The sequence below is a fragment of the Cyprinodon tularosa genome, unplaced genomic scaffold (genome assembly GCF_016077235.1).
Source record: "Cyprinodon tularosa strain WSP-4 unplaced genomic scaffold, ASM1607723v1 ctg721, whole genome shotgun sequence".
In the NCBI taxonomy this organism is placed as follows: domain Eukaryota; kingdom Metazoa; phylum Chordata; class Actinopteri; order Cyprinodontiformes; family Cyprinodontidae; genus Cyprinodon; species Cyprinodon tularosa.
This window is the reverse complement of record NW_024039476.1, coordinates 150,647-175,035: the sequence shown is the minus strand read 5'-3', so window position 1 is coordinate 175,035 and position 24,389 is coordinate 150,647. Positions and strand designations below refer to the sequence as shown.

Below are 24,389 nucleotides of genomic sequence, written 5' to 3'. Positions count from 1 at the left end.
CAGCTACATCTTGTTGTCTTGTTTCTTAACCCAACAACCATATTAAAAAAAACTCAAGCTCATTCCAGCGTCACCAACAGTGAATTTCTGTGCACAGCTACACAGCTGCTTTTCCTGTGAGACATTTTATGTGTGCACGGCATGCCAGCATGGGGACAGAATGTGCAAGAAGGACTTGGGGATAGGTGAATTAATGTAGAAGCATTTTAACGGAATGTGCGCGGGAAAGGCATGATGCAATGCATGCAAGGGCTTTTTTGTCCTTTTGTTGTTGTTGTTTTTTTTTTTCACCAAAACACACACGAGCATCGTGAAGTGAGTTGGTGTCAACGAGACCTATAAAAGATCAAACCAATAAATAAAACACATAGTGTTTTATTTCTCTAAATTTTCCCTTAATTTTTTCCTGGTTTATTGGTTTATCAACTGGTCTTAGTTGTTTTTACTGTGAACCTCCAAACCTTGAGGGGGAGCTCTAGGCAACACTAGGTACTGCTCAGCCTGTAATGCTGCTGGTTCGATACTCATTTGCTGAACCTGTGAAGGTTTTTAAATATCAGCATTCACATGTTAAAGAGGCCATTTTGAAGCAAATGAGTGTTAGCTAATTGAATCAATAGTTCTGAAATGCTATAAATTAACTGTATTTGGCTAAATTTCTCAATGTAAATAAATTCTATTAAATCTAAGCCATTACAGGTAGAGTTAGTTCCTTCCGTGCAAAGCTCCTTCAATCTGAGGACCCTTGCCCTCCCCCCTTTCCAGCTCCCCTTCTAGCCACAAACCTTGTGGTCATGTCACCTGGAGGTTCCACAAACACTTGCCTTACTTCACAATTTCCTCATTGCTCACCTTAATTGCCTTTCTCACAGAGATTACTTCGTATGGATCTGCCTGTGGGCGATGACAACACAGTACACTTCAATTCCACTCTCATGGCTCTGATCCGGACAGCTCTTGATATCAAGATTGCAAAAGGTACGTAATGGTTTGCAAATGGTACGTAAATTCCCTGTCTTTTTAAAGGGTTAATCTCACCCATTGGTTGAGATGATTAACAATATTTGGTCTCAAAGAATGCAAAGCCTTTTTAGCAATATTGTTTTCCTTTTTAAGAACAATTTATTTAAAATCGCAATCAATAAAAACATTTTAAAGACTCTGTACAGTCAAGTACAGCAAAAATGACAGTAATTTAACACCCACTATTGTAACTTTAACACCAAAAAAGTATATATATATATATATATATATATATATATATATATATATATATATATATATATATATATATATATATATATATATATATATATATATATATATATATATGTCCACACTAGCTAGCATTAAAATAACATTTATTAAAATGTTAATAGACTGACATCCAATTTGTGTTAAATTTACACCAGCCATTGTTGATTATCCAACACTACTGGGTGTGGTATTGACATTTCATTAGTATTTGTGTTAGAATATAAGGTTAAAATTAACACCAGTGTGGTGTCCATACCAAAACCAATGTTTTAGTTTATTTCATTTTATCTTTTTAGGGCACTAGTGGCTCGGTTTTTATACAATGGGCTGACAGTAAATGGGGTACGAGAGAGAGAGGGACATGCAGCAAAGGACCACATGTCAGATTCAAACCTGAGTCGGCCACATCAAGGACTAAGGCCTCAGTATATGGGTCGTGCACGCTAAGCAATGCTCCAGTGCTATTCCAAACAATGCACAGAAATTCAAAGTTTAACATTTTTGTTAAACTGTTCTCTTTCAAAGAACTCAAACAATGCACAGCTCATATAAAACAGCACAATATGCATTTTTTCGTCATTATCAACTGAAAACTGTCTGTCATAAGGCTGATAATATATCACGTTCGAAACACAGGCCACAAAAAACATATCCTCCACTATTTCTATTTGGAAAGCACTCAGGTGCTCATCAAAAAACTCTGTATTGACTTTAGTGATAAAAAAAATTGCTTCATCTATGTTGACTGTGATGTTGACAAGTTTTTGAAATGCAGGCATTTCTGCATTGGAAAAGAAGATGGCGTCTCATTCGACCAAAAAATTAGGTTATGTCATTCGCAGCCGTTACGTAAGGGTGTGGCTTAAACTAAACAAAAAACAGTTTACGCTCCAGTCTAACAACGTAAATATGTCACAAGTTACTATGACAGTGTTATTTTACTGCTGTATAAAGTTAATGTTATACAACACTGACACTATTTAATTAACACTACACCTAAGATTTTAACACTGGCATTTTTGCTGTGTATAGAATAATTTAGTCTTGGTTTGATTCATCCATTGTGCCATGGTATTGATAAACCATAACCTAAGAGAGGCTTTTCAGGATGGTAAACCAAAGAGGGTCGAATGGCAGCTAGAAAAAAGGGAACAATAGATCTGAGCCATCTAACAACAAGTCAGTGTTATTAGAAGCTAACAGTTGTCTGCAGTATTCTCACAGTGTAAACCGTTCCCATGTTCTCTGTCACGCTGTTACTGGTTCTGTTTTAGTCTTAGAATTCCAAAGAAGTTAAAAACAAACCACTGGACTTTGTTGTCTAAGTCTGAAGACGTTTAGCTTCCCAACGTCTGAAATAGCGTTGAGTTCCAAGCTTTGTAGTCTTGTTTTGGCTCAGAAAAAACCCCCAAATTGAACCATAAGAACAGGTCTTAGTATAAGGTAACATTTTTCAGATGTAGAGGTTAAATCCCATCTGTTATAACAAACGTTATACATTTAATTTTACGAATCGTATTGCTATCTCATTACACCTTTATGTTTTGCCACCTTTGTTATGGTGTAATAAATAGTGAAGATGGAGTCACAAATCCATTTGATTCTAACTACTGTATTACTAATAAACACCTTTTCTCTTTTTGTCTTTCTTCTTCTTTGTATGTCTTTTGTTTTCTCTGTTTTATGTATATATTTTTTTTCTTTAAATGAATAATGTGCTCTTTTGTCAAATATTTTAAACCTCATTTTCTGTCTGTATTTGCATGCGTGCATTGGTCTTGTCCTGAATATGTTTAGGTGGCATTGACAAGCATCAGATGGACGCGGAGCTGAGGAAAGAGATGATGGCGATATGGCCTAACCTCTCCCAGAAAACTCTGGATTTGCTGGTCACGCCACACAAGGGTAAGTCTCAGAGTTCTGGTGCAAACAAAGACCCGTGGCTTGGTCCAGCCACCTTCTGGCACCGAGTGCTCCGACGAAGATTCACATCACACCACCCGAGGTCCGCTTTTCTCAGTCAGTCTCTCTCTTTTTCTGTCTCTGTCCCAGCTGCACCCTCTGAATCAGCTAGCAGATCTATGGGGCCAAGAAAGGGTCAAAATTATTTTAGATCTGATAAAAATAAAAAAGACTATCTCAAGCTGCAAAATAAATATTGAAACTGAAAGTCAAATTTTGATCTTAAGATCTGAAAAAGTTAAGGCATGTTTGAATAAACATTTTAATCACTTCAGAAAATGAGTAAAGTATTTCACTTTTAACTTGAGCGTCAGCTGCAACTTATACTTTGAATGAAAGTTTCTCTTTAATATAGTAAATAAAAACTGTGGTAAATAAAGACAACAATAATCTAAATGTGGTAAATAAAAGTAACTGTAAGTAACTAAAAGATTAAAGGTGTAGTGGAGGATGTTCTTTTTCCGGGTGGATTATCAAAATAAGTGGACCTCCTAATTGTCAATCTCTCTGGTGATGTGTTAGTCTGACAGAGTGAAAAAATTGCAAATCTTCTTTTGGAAAGCAAGCTTGTATGAGCGATGCAAACAGCAACTTTTAAACAGCTTGCACAAGGATAAATGGGCTCCTGCATGCTCTTGCAGACGTTCCCTCTCCGGAGCGGGTACAGGGGTGTGCTTTTTTTTTTTTTTTTTTATTCAGGAAAACCCTCTACTATACTGCTAAGAGCCTGAAAAAATTGGAAGTATTCATTGATATGGATGAGATGATAAGTTAATCTGTAGCAGGACAGTGACTGTAGAAATCTATAAAAAAATGTCTGCATCTGGTAACACAACTAGAAGGGTCATAAAACAAATATGTCTTTACTGACTACACCAAACAAAATGACACAAATTGTTCACTAATGTCAGCTTTGTAAAAAGTTGCTCATGCACACGTTAGGTCAGACAAATGAAGTAAAATTGGAATCAAATTGAAGGTCAAAACCAATGTGTTCCCAATGGAAGATGACTGCAGTCCTCTTCCTGCTGCTTTTCTTAGTGAGCTAAGCAACATTTCATAGCTGCTGCTATTGTTAAATGTGTTATATTTGATTTGTTTTTTATAATTACTGTAATTATTTCACCAGAAAAGTCATGGAAATACAGTTTGTATGAACTCTGAAATATTTTAGAAAAGCAACATGTTGGGAGCAGCTCTTCAGCCATTTTGGGCATACTCTCCAACATGTTGGATCAGTGGCCATCTGATCCCACCGCTCTTTTATCGCACTGGGGCACCAGATTTAAAACAAAGAAAAAAGAACCCAAAATTTAAAGTATATATATATAAAAAATGTTAAAGTCAGAAACATACTTTGCAGGTTTTGAGAGTTTTTATTTTTAAATTTGGGAATTAGTAATGTGTTATGCAAGCTCATAGATTACCTGCAGCAGCAATGCTAAGAAACAGAAGGTAGCTTTGGTATGATTTTAGTACATTTATTATATATAGCAGAGTCAAATCAATGACTTTGGTATTTATACCAGTTAAAAACTGTACAAACAATACATTTGGAAGTATTTTGCAATTTGGGTCTCAGTTAAACCTGCATTAAAGCTTCAAACTAAAAGGGTAAATTTAAAAGTAATCGAATGTGACCGTGATAAAAACCCTATAACTGATCCAGACAAAGATAACCTACAACACATAAAAATGTTTGATAGAATAACTTAATTGAATCTTCATTCAAGCTTAAATAAACTTCAGTTTCTCCTTTTTTTTCCCTTTTCCTATCTAGTTCATGATTTTACATTTGGTTTTCACATTTATAGTTGCAGTTCTATTTCTTTTCTCAAACAGGCATCATATTTGACCCCTTCTTGGTCCCATGTGATCCCCAAACAGAAATCAACACACAGTGCCTAGTCATAATAAAGAAACAAACATTAAAAACACATAGAAACACAAAGCTACACATAAGATACCCCTATGCTACTTTTTGTGGCCTTTTCTGCACCTGAAATCAGAGGGTGTCACACTATAGATAAACTCTCTATAGATGTCTTTTCACTCCAGGCAGTCAGAAATAAAGACTAAATGTGTTTGTTTATGTCTAAGAAAATAAGATACATGGAGAAGACTTTTTCAAACATTCCAAACTAGCAACAATAAATCTTCTTGGCTCTCTTACTTTTCCCACCAAAACTGCCACAGTGCAAATAAATTCTCACTTAGCATAAATTGTTCCCCTTTTGACAGCTAAAGTAATGGATACTTTACTGGATACTCCCAATAAACACATGTAGACTTCACTTTGATAGAGAAAATAACCACTTTTGTGAAAGAGGACAGCTCTAAAATAGAAAAACAAAGGGTTACCATGTTTTTCATTTCTGATTAGGTCTTGCAAACTACAAATTTTAAAACATTTTTTTTCACAAATTTTCACAAATTTGACGATCAAGCTTTTAGCTTTTGATTTTATAAATAGATCAGAAGTCTGACTTTGAAAAGCTGATAATTGTAAATTACAGTATTAGATAGCAATTTACAATGTCAGTGGCATTCCAGAAATTCGCATAAGCGATGTATTATACCTGCATCTTTAGTTAAAATTGGTATAATTAGACAAACAGGGTGATCTATGTTCATAAGTTCTTCTTTACTGAAGTATTTTTCTAAACTTTCTGTGTCCAGCATTTTTTTAGTTACTTCTGTGCTCATCTGGCAGTGATAAAATTATTTAACTAAAGAGCTGATTATTCAAATTGAATGCAGGTCTTTAAGAATGTGTCAGTTTATTAGGAAAATTCCATAGGAAATAGAGGGATTAAGGACTAGAATACTCTCTTCCATATAAACTAAAAATACAGACCAAAAGTTGAATATATACCCAATAGAGAGATGAGCAACTCCTGTAACTCTAAGCTGATTATCTTGCTGAATAAAAAAGTTTTTCTTAGTATCTTTTTATAGAAGCACATTAGCATCAGCTGTAACACTAATGATAGCACTACAATGGGTATTGCCAACCCTAAATAAGTGAATACATAGTAGTTGTCTGCATTTGAAGATGTACTTCCTTTGTTGGTTCAGATAATTATTTTTGATATACTCTAATGTTGAAATTTCATTTCAAATTGGTTGAAAAATCGTTTCGAACCTTACATTGTTTTGGTTATTGTTCGCTGCACCTGTTCCTGAGAGGTTCATCCGGGTGCAACCGTAATATGTGGACATTATTAAAAAAAAGTGACATCAGCGAGCGAAATTTTTAAGTTTAAGAAAATACTTGGATGAGTTTAATGCCCAAGATGAACTGGAAAAATGCTTGTACTGCATGCATGTGCAAAGACTTTGATTTGAAAATGTTTCTTTATTTTAATGATAATGGCAGCACCCCCAGGGTAAATCAATTTCTAAAACAGCTTGTGGTTTAAACGGTTGAGAAATGCTATTGAAGTGCATGAATTTTTGCTCTCAAGTACTTGTAGAAATGATAGAATAATGCATTCACACTGACAATTTAATAGGAACTGCATGGCATTTTATTAAAAAAAAAAAAAAAAAAAACAAGCACAACTTACAGTGGATATAAAAAGTGCACACTACAGTTAAAATGGAGGGTTTTTGTGATGCTAAAAAAGAAAGATGGGTCATTTTAGATTTTTTAGAAAATTTAATGTGCTACAACCTCCTGTGCAAATTGACAGAAAAGCTAAAACGTAAAAAAAAAGAAGAAAAACATCGTTGCATAAGTATGTCAGAACCAAAATTACTGCACTGTAAAGGCAATAGTTTGAGCAACTAAGTTATTTCCTATTTTTATTAGCTTCTTATTTGAATTTTTTTCTCCTTTGTTTTTTTTATTGTTTTCTTCCCCTGACAAAAAAAGGCTTATTAATTTAATAATTACATTTTTGCTTCACAAAAACCTGGAATTTTAACACTTTTGAGAGCCCTTCGATTTCAGGAAACATTTTACAATTTTTTATCCATCTGTCAGTGAAAAGACTTATTGCTCCATTTGTGTATGTTTCTGTGTGGTAAAGCAGAGGTTGCACTTCGCGTGCATGCCTAGCTCTTCTTTACCATCTTCCATGCTCAGGGTCCATACCAGAGTGTCTAATCCTGCAGGGTAACTTGTCATTCTCTCAGCAGCGACAGACCTGACGGTGGGGAAAATCTATGCGGCAATGATGATCATGGAGTACTATCGGCAGAGCAAGATCAAACGATCCCAGGCTCTTCGTGATGAACAGGTACTGCAGTCTCTAGTAAAGTAATCCCCTGCCTGCATCTGAGTCCCTGAATTAAAAGGCAGACTGACTCGCTGACATAAAGACTACAGGTGTGTAGACTCATTTCTACAAATGTGGGCTGTGACAGCTTCTGGCCCCATCAGAACTTTCTGTTCAGTTGATTTATAAGCTACAGGAAGGAGTTAGTGATCAAATGCTGCCTCCCACAGTGGGGAAAACTTTCTCCAAACACATTGCTACCATCTTGTGGCCAAAGTCCTTTAAAATGGAAGGTCTCATATAAGTCAAAGCCTATAATGTGACATAGAGGTTGCATTTTTCTTTAGCCTACAGTGTTGTCACAGCCCATACCTGAATAATCAAAGGTATCTTTCCTATACTGACTGCCTGCAAAAATACTGCATCTGCTAACATTCGGACACCTGAGCTTGTAATCTTGGACTGTTTGCACTGCAAAAAAAAAAACGCTCTTCCCTTACCCGTAAACCCAGCCCCTGACAAAGAATTTGAGGGACCACTCTCTATATGAGGGTTTTTTTTTTTTTATATATACATATATACATTACATATTATAATTTTATTTATTTTTACATGAAAATGTTTGGAAACATTAGATGACATCTTTTCTGAGCATCGTTTTTCCTCTCGACAGAAGTGTGTTTGCAATCTTTGCCTGCTTCAGATGTTAAATGCACGTGTTAATATGACCATCAGGTTTCTGTTTTCCCTCATTCGTTCCTTTGACTGTTGCCACATCCACTGCCCCACATTCACACATTTAATTTTATGTATTATTTTGACTTATCACCAACGTTGGACATTATCATCACACACTATCAAATGTCTCAAGCTCATGTGGTTGTTACACTTTAATATTGATTTGTGGCTTGCAGACGCATTTATCATAAGGTCAGCAGCACTAGCTCTCCTCCCGATTACTCATTGATTGACTAAAGAAACATTCTTTAATATCAAAGCTCAGTGTAAAACTTAGAGTAAGATAAAAAGCAAAATTTGTATTTCTATGAAAACAATTTGTAGAAAAAACATGTCTTACTGGAACTGTGGGACCCTTCCAATCACAGCTGTCTGTGGTATCTGATTTTTTTTCCTTAAATATGCATATTTATCTACTAAACTTTTTAACAAAATTAGAAATTATATCAATTGGTGTTATAGTAATGTATAACTAGTAGTATAGCAAGTGACAAAATGTGATTTATGGCATTCACTTGGCTCATCTTTAAAGGTGATAGATTTCAATGTTTTGGTTGACATAGATAGCTACCGTATTAAAGGTCAGTGTGGCTTTAGCTATGATCGGTTCCAAAAGCATTTATCGGAGCAGAGAAAATTTAAAAGCATGTGCGAGAGACTGGTCAATCCAGAAATGGAAACAGACAAACAGAACTAGCTAGTCTCTTGTTGGTCCCTGATTATTTTTAGTCATTTTGATTTCATCCTACATATAGACCTTTAAAGAGCCCTCTGTTGCTTACCTTCTTAAACATTTTCTCCTCTCTTTTGACTAGATGTGGGGTATCACTTTTCCCAGACTTACTCCTTTTAGTTTGATCCCATGGTTTTCTTTGCCTGGCCTTGCTTAAGGCAACTGGCTCCTGTTTGTTCCTGCTCTGCTCCTTTTCCCTGCATTTCCCTGTCAGTCTGCCTGATAGCTGGCAATGGCCATGTTGTATATCTCAAACAGAACCGAACGCCATTACTGTTTCAGCGCGTGGAGCCACCAACCCCCTCCCAGGATGGGGGTCCAGAATTTAACAATGCCTTGCCGCCGCCTGAGACAACAGATCCTGGCAACAGCTTGTAAGTTTGTTATTGAAGGACAATTTAGACTTTTCACAGTTTTTTTTTTTTTTTTTTAGGAGATTTTAAGCAAGAAGACATGTTTCTGTGTGTTTCAGGCCAGTAGAGGGCGGGATCCCAGAGAGCCAGTCTTGGGTGACGGCTCGGGCCAAGGAGATGTCACAGAAGGTTGGCAGCTGGAGTCCTGAAGGGCATTCTGAGGATGGGCTGGGAAGCATGACCAACTCACAGGTAGACGGTTCAAAAACTTTCAATACACTTCACAACACTACACAGTGAAAACATCTCATCATGTGTAATTTTTTTGCTCCATTATTTATGCTCCTATATATGATCTATGTATGAAGTTGCCATTGACACAAATGACATGATAACTTTTGGATTTCAAAATGGCATTTAATCAGTGTTTCTTAGGTTGGAAAGAGGCACAATACAACTTCATAGAATTGTAAAAGCAAGAATAAGGTTCATGAGTTTGAATTTGTTGTGATTTTCATTCCACCCCACACAGGTTTAACTCTATACAGTAGCAGCCATTCAAATTTCCCCATTACCATCAATGGGCCATGGGCTGCTCCTTGGCTGGTCCCCTATAATTCCTTTTTTTTAAATCAGTCTTTGTACTAAAATATGCTTTCTGTCATGATTTGTGGACATTAAGATCTAAAGAGAAGCGTTGTCTCCTGGTCAGACCCTGTATTTCAGTGAAAGGGTTGAGTCAGAGTAGAAAAATATGCACATCCAGGAGAAAGAGGGGGTCACTCCAGTGGCTGGAAGTTGGAGGGGATTTTGCAGCCCATGGAAGTGGGCTGCCATCCAGCTGAAGTTTCACTGGGAAGGGCCATTTTGAATGGCTGCTACTGTACATGCTCTCACCAGTCATTTTTTTAGGTATGCCTGTTCAGTTTTCTCTCTGCACCCCAGAAACAGTACTTTTTCACATTTAGACATGGTATTGACCAAATGTTGGAAATAGGAAGAAAGAGGATCTACCTGACCCGAATTCAGGGTTCCTGATGCAAGATGAACTGGCCTGAAGAAGTTTCTGCAATGTTGAATTTGGAAGTAGATGAGCTACAACAGCAGAAAACGTTTGTCAATGGTACTAATGCAGCTCATAGGGACGTTGGGCCACAATATATACCAATTTAACCAACTTTGACAATAGCAGACTGTAAATAACGATCTGATCCTGCCTCATCCAATAAGCCTTTATTGCAATTGGGATATTCAGTCAGTAGGATGAGGATTTTAAATAGAGGATGAAAGCATGGCTTTAACCTGCCTTCTGGTAGCACTTCAGGCTATTAGTGGTGATGCGATAGGACACAGAATATTTTCCTGATAAACTTGGGTTCCTTATTTCTAACAGAGCATGGCTTTAAGCATCAAAGCTTACCTTTGTACTGTGATTGACTTCATCTATCCCTGTTGTACCAGAGTGTGCAAAATTTTTTGATGAAATTTCCCTGCAGAACAGAGCATGTATACTATACTAAGTATAACATTTACATTATAACATTTAAATTATACTAAGTTTGTTTGCTGAAGATGAAAATAAGTGAAGTGGTTAAAGTCTTTAACTTGTGGGAGATTTGACCCAGGTTCAAGTCATAATGACAAACAAATTGCCTTTAACTGATTAGGTGCCTTTGGAAATATTTCTCACATCAAGTATGTGCTGCTAGCAAAAACTGCATGTTGGAAACCCATCAGGTCTGACCAAAATCTATAAGCATGGTTTCTGTCACATTGTTCAATCTATGCTGAAGAGATTAGAGCAGTTCTACAAGCAAAGTTAAAAGAACAAAGTTATACCTGCTATGGTGGCTGGTTCACTGTCATTTTCACAGAAACTTAGAATTTAAACACATATTGTTTTTTAACCATAAAAAAAAAAAACACTGTGATGGCATAATTTGTCGACTTTATAACCATTTGTTCCCTTTCCTTAAATCTTTAATAGGCTTTAGGTTTAGGCAGCAATTAAAATTTACAAACAAAAAAAGCTTTGTGCTGTTTGAATGCCCAACTGCGTGCAGTTATCCAACCTTTGGAGCCAAACCTCCAGACTAGGATGAAAAGGAATTACGTATAGTGTTTAAGAGCAATGCAGGTCCCACTCATTTGTAACCCAATCCAATCCAGCTTTATTTATAAACAATAGGACCAAAGTTGTGCACAAATGCAAAAATAAAAACACCACTAAATGCACTAAAAAGTAGTAAAAACTATATAAAAATGATAGAGCACTTTTCACTTCATTAAGATGCACATGTTTTTATCTGAGCCTGCATGTAGAATGATGACAGTGTGTGGGGAAAAAAAAAGAAAAAAACTGCAAGTCAGTCCTTGTTTTTTAAATTCTTTGAAGTTATGTTTTATCAGTCCACCCCTGATAAAAGAACATTTAAAAACAATTAAAAGCCCAACATTACTGTTACATTCCGACATTAGAAGTACTGATCACAATGATAGACTGTAAAAGCATAAAATCCTTCCAGGATAAAAACACTGCTTTACTTACTTATTTACATCTAAATTTAAATCAAGGTCTGTTATTATAATTTAGGTCTATATAAAATTTCCTTAATTCCATATTTGAATGCTGGTTTCCCATCCCCTATTTGTGCTCTGTATAAACTAAAGCTTTCTTGGTACAAAGTCTCAAGGTTGAGAAGTCCTACTGTGCTACCCTTACTGGTCTTTTACTGGTAATTTTCCTATTATTGTCCCATTTGCTCAGAGTTTACATGTTTTATACTCTCTCATTTTCAAAATCATACTCTTCTGATACATTTTGAATCTTTCTGTAACTCCTTGAAACCCAGCACCATGCATCTATCTTGTGTTTGTCTTTAAAGTGACTCATGTCCATGTTTCTTGTGCTCGAAAATCTAATCAGTTTCCTAAAAGACATTTTTATCATGCATAGCAGCCCCTGCACCCTGGTCAACAGATGTCTGAAAAGGTTTGAATTAAGCCGCATACAGATTAAAAATAGAGACCTGTGCAACATAATTAAAAAAATGGTTATCTATATTCCAAATTTATATGAGACAAAACAAGATGCTTCATTTGTATTGACTTCATTGACCAGAAGTGTTTTTTTTTTCTTTATAATATTATTGTTAACTGCCTTCAGCGGGTCACCACTGGATTCAGATAACTTTTCTATTGTTGTTTCTCTCATAAATTCCTTAAGTTGAAAAATAAGTTTCTCCTCAAATCCATTCCTGCAATATTTTCCAAAACTTCTTTATGTATCATGAATTCCTTAAAACACATAAAATCTCCTCTCATTATCATTAGTAGATGGCCGCTTTTGCTTGGGGTGTACCTTCCATCATTTCTTTAAAATTATTGTTACATCTGTCAATGGCGATACAAAACCTCTCTAAATTCGCCTCTGTATCAGACATTTTCCAACTGTTCCCCTGTTAGTTATCATGGCAGCCAATCACGCCATCTACTGCTCTCCTGCTCTGTTTACAGACGGTAGAGATGAGAGAGATGGGGCAAGATGGTATCTCGGATACTGAGCAATTTCCACCAATGGAAGGCCACGGCAGGGCCGCTTCCATGCCCCGCCTACCAGGCGACAACCAAGTGAGCAGCATCTCCACCTCTCCACTGTCTATGTGTTTTCTCCTCCATCATGCATGTGCTTCATCTGTGTTTATTTACCCCTATTACATGTTATAAGGTCTGAGCTAAAATAGCTCTTTAGGTCCCAGACTGAAACAGGTTAGGGGACAAATTGCTGCAACTGATGGTTTTTGTTTTACATAATGGTTCATGTTTAATCAGAAAAAAATCTATGTCACTAACTGTCATTCATTGAGATAACTCTGGTCAAAACATATATATATATGTTTTACCAGCTGCTTCCTCCTTGCTAGGATTCTACTAAGCAAGTCTAAATCAGACCTTCTCTTGATATCAGTTTACCCTTTCATCTGCATGAATGTATTTATTCATGATTGTCTTGTTTTTCATCTCACACCATCATACATTTTATCATGATTCATGTATCTGCGGGTGCTCTGGTTGTCATCCACGCACAAAACTCCTTATAAACACGCACATACAGTAGTTCTCTTGCTAAACTTTTTTTTTATTTACTTCTTCTTTGTCTTTTTTTAGGATCCCATCCTTCAATTTATTTTTATTTATTAAACAGTTTCTCCGTTCCAGCTGAAGGTTGTAACCCGCTGTTTGGAGGAGAACAAGCATAATGCTCTGTGGTTAAACACGTGTGGCTATGTGTGCAGGTGTGAGTGTTGTGCATGTTTTTGCTTTGAAGGTTTTCCTTTTTTCTCAGTGTGCCCTCAGAGTCATATTGGTCCTGTTGCTTTTCTGTGTGCTGCTGTCTCAAATTTAAGTGTGCGTATCTGTGTATGTAAATCCACACATCTTGGTATTTTGCCAGCTGTCATCGCTGTTGTGGTCACGAATGTGTTGTGGAATTTGTTCTTTCAGACACTCAAGGACTCAGCTTAAATGCAATTTTTGAGTTAACAAAACTATGATACCTTGCAACTTACTCATAATCCTTTTAACCATTTAGCTTTTTGTCATGTTACATCCGTAATCTCTTATATTTTACTGGGATTTTATAAGAAAGATCAACACAAAGTAAGCCATAATTGTGAAGTGGAAAGAAAATAAATAGTTAGAAATATTTCTATAAATGATTAAAAGTGTGCTCTGTATTTAGCACAGCTTCATTTTTGTATCATCAAACATAGTTGTGCACCTGGAGAAAAATCTAAGTTAAAGGAAAGATAAACTTTAGGCCACAGAATTAGTCTAAGTTCGTTCTTTAGACTATGTGTGGCAAAAAATCTAACATGGCATACTAACCTTCACATACCATCCCCATGTTGATGTAGGGCGATGTTAACATCATGGTTATGGGGTGCAAATCCTTAGCATGGACAGGGAATCTGGTTAGAGTTGATGGAAGTATAGGTGGTATTCATTGAGTAAAACCTTTTAGTCTCTAAGCAATGAAAGCTGATTATCAGGGTTTTGCTGAACTGTAATCATCAGAATCAGCTGTGTTAAAGCAGCAAACAAGCATAGGAGTACTTTTTCGTGCTTTGGCGTAACAGCAGAATGCTAGCCAAACAGTGTATAAGTTACGCTTGAAGCTTACTGTACATACAGTGGTAGCCAGTCAAAATTTTCCCACTTCCCTTGATGGGACCTGGGCTGGTCCTCTACAATTCTTTTTTAAACATCAATATTTGTACTAAAACATTCTTTCTGTTATGATTTGTGGACATTAGGATCACTAAAAGAGTGGATTCATTGTAAAAAAAAAAAGAAAAAAAAAAAAAAGTATGCATGCCCATGAGAAGGAGGGCGTCACTCTAGTGGCTGGAAGTTGGAGGGGATTTTGCCGGGAGATGCAGGGAAGTGGGCTGCCATTCGGCTGCCGTTTGACTGGGAAGGGCCTTTTGAATGGCTGTTACCGTAGATAACGTGCTGGAGGCACATATGTAAAATGTTTGATTGACAAACAAGTAGCCAATCCACTTTTGACAGTAGGCAAAGTACATTGGCTAATGTTTTGTAGGCCCCACAAAGTCCAGAGTTTATTGATTTTTATTTTTTATTTTTTGGGGAGGGGGGACCATAAGTGCAAGAATGCCAGCCATCAATTAAGTCATTTCAGATTAAGTCTTATTAAGTTAGATATTAACACAAAGAACAGTTGGCAGAAGCTTGTTCTTTTTTCTGGAAGTGTAAATCAGGAATAGACTTGCAGTAATGGGTTTAAATGTATGGACTGATGTTTGCTAATTACATACAGTCAAGCACAAAATCAATCATATTGTGGCAAGTATAACATCAATTAATAATAAAAACATTGTTTTTGATATGAAATAAAAGTGTTCTCAAGAACAACAAAACAATGTGAAATGAGTAAGTCTTTTTGAAAAAAATAAATCACAATTTTATATTTACATTTTATTAGTGTGACATCGGCTCATTTCAGATTGGCAGTCACCGTTTAGATCATCCTAATCTGTAGCCTGCCGTAAACTCTTTGAGGACCCCTGGAAAGTGTTATAGCCTGGGATACACTGTAAGACTCTCACATAGCTTTTGAAAAGAGTAGGAAATCATACTAGCATGTTTTTATTTCCTGATGTAAACACTTGGAGTTACATGCTTTACATGTTTGCTGACTGCTGAGGGATCATTAACTACAGGATATCTATAGTAATACTAGCCACAGCAACATTCTGATGGAACAGAGATACCAGCAGGGGGCGATAAGAGAAAATATTTTCAGACTTTGGGAAAAAGCTGTGTCACTCCTTTACAAAATAAAACAGATGCAGTTTAAAATATGTTCAGCTCAAAAATGAAATGGATAATGTTATTATCATGAGCCAGTTGGGTTTTTTTTTTTTTTTTTCCCCTGTTTTGTTTTTTATCTATGTTTGTACATTTTTATGTATCTGGGTAAAGTGAAAAAAATAGTTAGTTTACAGATGTTGTCCATCTCAGTCTCTTTTTATTTAATTTTTTAAGCTAAAACATGCTTTTGCAGTTGGCTTGTTGTATCAGTCTGCACTGCCCATCTGCATCCAGATATGTCTCAGAAAATTATTAAGTTTTACTCCAATGAGGTCGGCTTGGTTCCAGTCACACACTTGCAGAGCGTGAACTTCACCCCATCTCACACTAACAAGGTTTGGTGCTGATTCAGCATACCAAATGACAACATCTGGAGCAGATCGGCACAGACTTGTTCTGAGTGGGAATCAGTGTTACAATTGGCCCAAAATCAAATAGTGTGTTCCCTGCTTAAACAGAAAAAAATATTTTACCTAAATTTATCATGAATATCAAAACATTCAGCATAAACTGCATGAATACTATTTAGTTTTTATTTGTAAAGGAATTTGCTAACTATTTTGTGTTGGTCTTGCACATAATATCCAATTAAAACACATTAAGATTTGCGGTTGTAAGGTGAAGAAATAAAACGTCTTTGCCTGCAGTAAAACAGAGATATGGTCTTCTAACAAACTTAAAATGAGAAGGGCAAATTTAATTTAGCCAATCAAACTTATGCGTAAGTGATCATTTGAGTGACTGTAGTAGTATTTCTTGGAAGTGTTCTTTTTCTTTCATTTTCACAGCTGCTTAAGTGTCTAATCTTTCCCTCCTTCTCTTTCTGTCCCTCTTTGTTTCCTTCATTGTGGCACTCCATCTTATCTGGGTTGAAAATCCTCACTAACATCTCTTTTTCCTTTATTTGTTTTTGGTATATCCTATCCTATCTCATGGTTTATCAAACCATCCCCATCTTCCATTTAATTTTCTCTTTACCCCTCTATTGGTTTCATGGGTTTCCTCCATGTGTGACCATACCTTTGGTGTATTTGTGGCTCTGTGTGTATGCGTGTCTTCTTTGTGCTCATACAGCAGCGGAGGAAAGGGAAGCACCGTGGCAGTAACCTCAGTGTATGTACCTTGTCTTCTGTTGTTTGTTCCTTTCAACCATTCTCAACCTCCATAACTTATTCATCATATGTAATGTCCCCATGTTGTGTCTATCATGGATCATTAAAGGCCAAAGTTATATGAGGCGGAGTTATAAAAACATGATAATTTACTCCAGTCAAGCTTCAAACTGGTTTTGAAGTTAGGAATTTGCCTGACCGCTCTTACTGTAATACCAACGTTTTCCTCTGGATCTTATAACTCCGTCTCTATTTGCTCAGCTGCTGCCACTGCTTTGTTGTTCTGAAGCCTGTCTGCTTAACTGTAATGATGTTAATGGTCCCGGATCTGTGTCCGAGCGTGCACTCACAACTGTTTAACCTGCATGAAGAAAATGTGTTTCAAAAGAAAAAAAATGTGTATGCATGTGTGCTTGAGAGAAATAAAGTACGAAAAACACAAATATAGCTTTAAACAGTGAGGCTGGAATTGTTTGACATGTTTTATTAAAACCTTGGTGAGCTGACCGCTAAAGGTATCTGCTTATGAAGTGAGATTTTATCAGTTTTGTACCCTATACACTGTCCATTCTGTCCTTCCTTGGAAACAAAGGCCTCAGCACTGCTGAGGAAACAAAAACACCAAATTAATTCTAAAAATTCCGATACATGCATGGCTTTAGGGAAGCACCCATTGAATGAAAAAAGAAAAAGTTTTTGCAACCTGGAATGTGTAATTTTTAGGACAATTCTGAATGAAGATGGTAAAGTGCTGCAAGTTGTAATGACTCTGTTATAATGACTCTTTTTTTTTTCTTAAAGCAAGTCAAATTAGCATGACAGGCATGGCTGTTTAGCAATATCTCCTTTATTGTATTTTTTGTATATTTTTTCTTTTTTTTTTTAAATCAGGGGACTGCAATTACTTGTAAGTAATCCTTTAATGAAACCCGAACCTCTGCCCCCTTAGAGGTGCCACTAATGCAGTGCAGAAAAGTCAGAAGTTGAAATCAGTACAGCCTTAAAATGAGACATCTGTTGTAAACTGTCTCTATTAATTATATATTAGTTTGAGAAATATAGCTTTAGAGCTTGAAGATGTTTAAATCTGGAATATTTCCATCTAAAATGAAACTGAAACCTTGTATTCTCTGTGAAACTCTTATCAAAAAGAATACTCTCTTGCTAATACGTAGAAGATTATTAAAACATAAAACCTGTAATTTAAGAAACGCTTCCAAATCTTTGCTTAAGTTGACAATTTATTTATTTTTTTGACAAGCCCCAGCACTGATGGCAAAAAACTTTCATCTGGAGCATTTAACCCTGATTGTTAGCAAATGTTTGCAATTTTATCAGCTTTATGTCTTTATTATTATTAAACATGGGTTTAGGTATTTTTCTAGGTAGCCATAATCATGATTTTAATATTTTATCATCTTAAAAATATATATTTAGAGATATAAAGTTGGCTTCATATGATGAAATTTCCACAGGCTGTATTGGTTGCTTTGCAGGCCCCTGACCTTTACATCTTATGTACCATAAAATTGATTTTAAAAAAGCATGTATGTAACATTTGCTAGTGCTATACCTAAGTTTAGATACGTTTTTAGAAAAAATCTAAGAGGGAGTTTGCATCGAAGATTAACATTTAGGATCCACGCATTCTTCAACCATCTCTGTATAAAAAGAATGGTTTTGAGTAGAAACAATTCATACCTTCCGGGTTCTGTTTCTTTCTTAGACCATCAGTGACAACAGTCCCATGAAAAGGTCTGCCTCATCTTTGGGCCACAGCAGATCGGGACGCGGCCACAGAGATAGAGGAGATGATTACCACATGGAGTCCTCAATACCCGAGGAGGGGAGATCTTCCAGACATGGACACCGCCGAAAGGATCGCAGTCATCGAGCGTCTGAGAGATCCCTTTGTCGCTACAATGAAGTTGACATAGGTAAGACTAAACCGATCAATGTGTCTTTACATTTGTCAGGTAATACAAGACTACAGCTTGTCAATTTAACTATGTGTTTTTACCACACTGTGTCTGGGCACAGACCTGAACACTAACACCCAGTCAGGTGACATCTCATCAAAAGAGAGGGATCGTGACCGAGGTCGATCCAAAGACCGCAAGCACCACCACCATCATCACCACCACCATATCTCTGTGGACAAGGAGCGCTATGTGCCAGAACGAGGTGGCGAGTATGGACACAGGCACTCCCGGGACAGGGAGCATGACCGGGAGAGGGAGCATGACCGGGAACGGGAGCATGACCGGGAGAGAGAAAGAGACCGGGAACGGCGCTGGTCGCGATCACCGAGTGAGGGCCGCGAGAACGTCCCTCACAGACAGGTGGGCTTTAGGGTCATTTAGGATGTGCATGTACCACAAAAACCCTTTTAGAATTCTGATTAATTCTGATGTTTCTAATTTAATGGCAGCTATCTTCCATATTATCACATTATAATGTGCCATAAATCATATCCTAAGATGAACTGAAACCAAAACACATTTTTCATAGAGTTCTCCTTCCTGCTGCTATTTAATTAGAGGCTTTTTTGTCTTAAAATGTCACCTAACAATGTTTTATACAAAAATTCTAAAAATAGTTACCTAACAATGTTCACATAAACGTGTGCAGTATTGTGGGTATAATAATGTAAAATGTTTTTTAAGCATGTTTGTTAGATGAAGTCAGTATATCTCAGACAACCTAACAAATATGCAAAAAATGAAATACAAAATTAGAGATGCATCTATGTGAACTTTGAGAGCAAGTTCTGAAAAGTTTTGACCTGCACATATTGATTTTAGACAATTCTGAATTCCTTTTTTAGACTCTTTGTGATTCATCACAAAAAATAATATAAAACAACATTTGAAAATCAGGTTGAAATGTGACATAATAGTAAAAGGGCACTCAGTGAAATTCTTTGAAAATCCAAATTATAATGATTAATAGTGTTATTGGAATCCAGGACAATACCTTATTACCTTTGTAACGTTCAAAAAATTTTGATATTTTGATGGAAATAATTGATGTCAATTTAATAACAAGAAACGCCAAAATGCCCGAATATATTAAGAAATATATTAAGAAAAATATTAAAAGTGCTTCTATGAGAAATTCATGAAAAATACTCTGAGAGTGAAGCAAACATTGTTAATGCTGAGGCATTAATGCTGATACTGGCACTTACATTTTTTAGTTTATAAATATAATTTTTTATTAACTTTTCAATTAGCTTTTCTTTCTTTTTTTTTCTCAACTTAATTTACAGTAGGCAACATATCATTCAAGGGCTCATCTAATTGGTCAAATGCCAAAATAAGATGTGCGGCCATGTAGCAGTATCTTTGCTGAATGGCTGGATATAGATCGTGTGCCTTTAGATCTCACTGAGGGGGGACTCCATTTGTAAGGGGTATGCAAGGGATCAAAAACGGTAACTTGTATTATGAAGGGTTGACACTGTTTACCAAAATTATTCATACCATGGTCAAATTTGGGTTTTAATTGTCATTTAATCTTACCAACATATTTCTTATGAGTGGAATTATTATACATTTCTAGCTGTGGAATAGCTTCTTATATAAAGTTCGAAATGCTTAGAGTAAGCTGAAGATTAGTGAAGGCCTGGCTTTACAAACTCAAAGATGTGATGCTCAGTATTAAATAATTAAAATATTATTTATAGGAATTGTTTGTTTACAATATAAATAACTCCTAAAATGATAAATCTTTACTCAGTAACAGCATCTACACCGAAGAGTATACTGCAATATCCTCTAGTACGAAAATAAGTACAATGCTTTCAATGATCAGAAAGAGTTATTTTTATTTTCAACTAACAGGTCACTAGACAAGAAATATTAAGCTAAAAATAATTGAAATTATGCTCCCAATCAATTTCTCACTGCATCTCTAATGAAAATGTATATTTGACCACATTATTACTGTGACCAGCCTTCTGATACTTGCAGCCTGCTATTGTTTTCTTGCATCCCCCTCAAAATTTTCATTTCCTAAGACAGGACCTTTTAAGTCTTTATGCAATGGTTAAATACCACTCAATAAATTCTAGTGTATCAAATGAATTTTCTGTTTTTTATATTTACCCTCTGCTGTGTTTGCTGTTCTGCAAATCAACCCTTTAACTTTTTTTTTCTTCTTCCGTCTTTTGTGTTCTTTCCTCTGCATGACATCTTGCTTCTCTTTGTATGCCGCTGTTTGGAATCTTATCCTTTATATCCCCATCCTCCACTCTTGTTTATCTGCTGCTCTGCTGGTGTTTGATGCCTTTGATTTACTTTTTTCTTCCACAAAAATTATGATTGGTGCATTTCTTCTTATTGTTGCTCTAAACCTTGTATTTTCTATTCTACATCTTCTGTCTTTCTGGGTTTCTTTCCTTCTTCTCTGTTTGTTTTATGCTCTCTCTTCATCATCCTCTGCTTTATTCTACATGTCGTGTCTTTGAATTTGTGGTTCGTTCTTTTTATTTGCTTTATTTCACTTTTTGTGTAGGGCAGTAGTTCAGTCAGCGGAAGTCCAGTTCCATCGACCTCGGGAACCAGTACACCACGGAGAGGTCGCCGACAGTTGCCTCAGACACCTGCCACACCCCGACCCCACGTCACATACTCCCCTGTAGTTCGTAAGTCCATGCCCACACCTCCTGGTGGACTGCAGGGCAGACCCCCAGGCCCCCGGCACTTTTCTCCAGAGCCTCACCAAGGGCAGGGTCCACCCCCAGCTGGAATCCCTATGGCCCACCATGGCACACCCCGCCAGAGTCACCACCCCCCACCTCGCTGGGGTGACTCAGGTGGAGGAGGAGGTTCCATGGAAGGGGATGGCTGTTTCTACGATCAGGAGTACCAGGACTATGATCCACACCATGAACCCCCTGCCTACGAGCCAAGTGGAAACCCTCACCCCCATGCCCTGGCCAACCACCCACTGCCTCCTCCCACACAACCACAGCCTCACAACCCCCATCCCCTTCCTCCTCAGCAGCCTCACCCTGTGAACAATCCCCACCCACAGCCCTCTCGCACCTCACCCAGGACTGTCTGCCACTCAGTCCCTCCCACCACTGCCCTGACTGGGCCTGTGCAGAACCAGGTTCAACCTTCTGCTCAGCGCCGTCTACCAAATGGCTATCGATCGTCATCACCTTCCACACACCTTCATGGACCTCCACACACTGGACCTCACAAGGTTCCTCCTCCGGCTGGGCATCCAAGGGTTCCCCGCAAGGGACTGCATGAACCTTATGGTAAAACAGAGGAAGATGATTGGTGCTAGCCCCTGGGGAACAGGGAGGGATGTATAATCAATAGATTGAAAACTATGGAAAGCTCTTAGCCAGAGCAGTGACTGCCAAGGGAAACCACAACCTTTCTTTTTTGTCCAGTAATTATTTCTGCCAGCCCAGCCAGTTGGGGTGTCACATGGACGCTTCACTGGATGAAAGAATTGGTATCAGCATGAAACAGACATAGTGAGAATGTAAAGGTTGATTCTGGAGAAACATGAAGCAAGAACTTTTTTGTTCTCCTTGCATTGTTGATCATCTCTTGATGCCAAAAGAGACAAAGCTCAGTTTTTTCGGATGGGAGGAGAAATGATGGACACTACTCTTTGTGTCTTAATTTATGCCTCTGGCAATGAGCTATAGCCACTTACAAGATGTCAAGAGTTGCGACTCGATAAAAGACACTTTAACGTCAAAGAAAAAGGAACAACCTTTTATTTTCCTTTTTTAAAACTCCTTGAGGCTAACTGTTAGGTTAGCTGCAAAATAATCAAATCTAAACCTCCCAGCCACCAATTAAATATTGATGAGTTTTATCATCTGTGTTTTTAAAACTGACAAAGAGCCCTCTGCCTGTAAATGGTGAGACGGCTAAGTGGGTGGGAGAGTTTGGAATTGTTTCAGGGGTGTTAAAAAGCCTCTCTGACTAAATAAAAGCCAGAGATCTGGATGGGTGTGTTGGTGATATTTAACACGCTCCTCCCAGAGACAAAAAAACTTTAAGCACACCTCATACCATGACCAAGAAAAAAAAAAGAAAACGTTGAGGATGGATTTCAGCGACAAACAAACAAATAACTGTTTTCTGCAGTATTTCTTCTTCTACTCCTGCGGCTGCTTCTTCTCCTTCTTCCCCTTCCTCCTTTTCTTCTTCAGAACATCGAAGCTTGAATCTTCTGTTGCACCCCACGCAGCTTCGTTTTTTTAAGACTTGCGGAGTTGTAACACTTTATGAAATCCTGCATGAATGCTACAAAAGAATACTAATGATACAAACAATGAGAATCTACTGTCTGTTTGGAGGGAAAGGGGTTAATCTTCCCTTTCCGTTGTGCTCTGTAGGGTTTCTCTCTTTTTTACTGGAAAATACTTTCTGTTTATCTCTTTGTGCTCTGAATGACATTCCTCTCATTGTTCCTTCATTTTCACTAAAAATCAAAAGACAGAGGGCTATAGGGGAAATTGGATAGTTTGTGTAGGTTTATGTGGGGGGAGGCTAAATCTTTTTGCTTGCTTGTCAACTGTCCATTCCGTGCCAAATGCCTGCCACTTGCACCGCTGGAATTGCACATATTTTTAGTGAAAGTAATGTTTTTGTAATGAAGGTCATCATGTGATTATGATATAATGGGTAGCAGGGTAAAATTAACATGGATATATATTTTTTTTTTTGTAATGTGGTTTCAGTGGTGAAAAGTCAGACAAATCAGTAACTCAAATCTTAAAGTCTTCCAGGGTTTGGGGTTCAAACAGAGGTGTCACAGGAGAAGAGACCAATAGAAAGGCGCAGAAAGGAGAGAAACTCTTCATCTTTGTTTTTCTTTGTCTCTGAGGAAATTATGGATAAACTGCTAATGTAATTGCTTGTATTTGATTATTGATTGTGAGAATGACATGGATGTTTTGTTCTGTGTTTTTTTTTTATTTGGAGCTCAGGTAATCATTTTTTCAACCCTGTGGTGGACCTCAAACACTAAGACATACTGTAGGGGAATGTTTTTTTTGCTTGTCCTCTCTTGAGATGGGTCTGGTGAAAGACACAGAGTCTGTAGTGGAGCTCTGGCGATAGGTGGAATTTAGATCCACTGGTGGGCAGATGCATAATGTATTTTAACTGAAGTGGGTACACCTGCAGAAAGCTAGCCTATACGCATTGGAGATTATTTAGTTTTCCTTTATAAGCTTAATTCAAAGGGAAAGCCAGCAAAGAATGAGCAATGGATCATTATCTATACCTACAAGTAATACATTTGCGAGTCAATCAGTAAAAAATAAAAATAGTAATTTTTGTTGCGATTGCTAAGTCCGGGATTGGCCATTTTTGCCAAAATATAGTAACACCTCGCAGTGACATCACAGTGCGGTAAGCCTAGCACCATTCTCCCTGCTTTACAAGAAAAATCCATTTGAGCTACTAGACACCCCTGCAATCAACAACTATTATTAAAGATTTCTAGAGCACTTCACCATTGAAATTCCCGAGAGCTATAGTAAAACTCACAATGCCCACGTGCATGGCAGCTGGATGTTGTAATACATCGGGTAAAAGTGAGAAAGAAAAATTAGTTATTCACCTTTCCAATT

The 24,389-nt window shown here is 37.2% G+C and overlaps 1 protein-coding gene across 28 annotated transcripts in view; it reads left to right on the top strand.

The window, feature by feature from the left end:
- Nucleotides 1-22,892, top strand: part of cacna1aa (calcium channel, voltage-dependent, P/Q type, alpha 1A subunit, a) — a 110,657-nt gene extending 87,765 nt beyond the window's left edge. For 10 of the 28 annotated variants that reach the window (XM_038269154.1, XM_038269128.1, XM_038269148.1 and 7 more), the window contains 10 exons: nt 873-978; nt 3,055-3,162; nt 7,360-7,463; nt 9,172-9,287; nt 9,386-9,518; nt 12,783-12,896; nt 16,737-16,775; nt 18,501-18,711; nt 18,815-19,116; nt 21,293-22,892. In XM_038269154.1, the coding sequence (XP_038125082.1) occupies nt 873-978; nt 3,055-3,162; nt 7,360-7,463; nt 9,172-9,287; nt 9,386-9,518; nt 12,783-12,896; nt 16,737-16,775; nt 18,501-18,711; nt 18,815-19,116; nt 21,293-22,075 (2,016 nt within the window). In that variant the 3' untranslated portion in view covers nt 22,076-22,892. The remainder of the gene's footprint in view (nt 1-872; nt 979-3,054; nt 3,163-7,359; nt 7,464-9,171; nt 9,288-9,385; nt 9,519-12,782; nt 12,897-16,736; nt 16,776-18,500; nt 18,712-18,814; nt 19,117-21,292) is intronic. The other 18 variants (XM_038269142.1, XM_038269141.1, XM_038269138.1 and 15 more) reach the window with 8 other exon arrangements.
- Nucleotides 22,893-24,389: the final 1,497 nt, after the last annotated feature.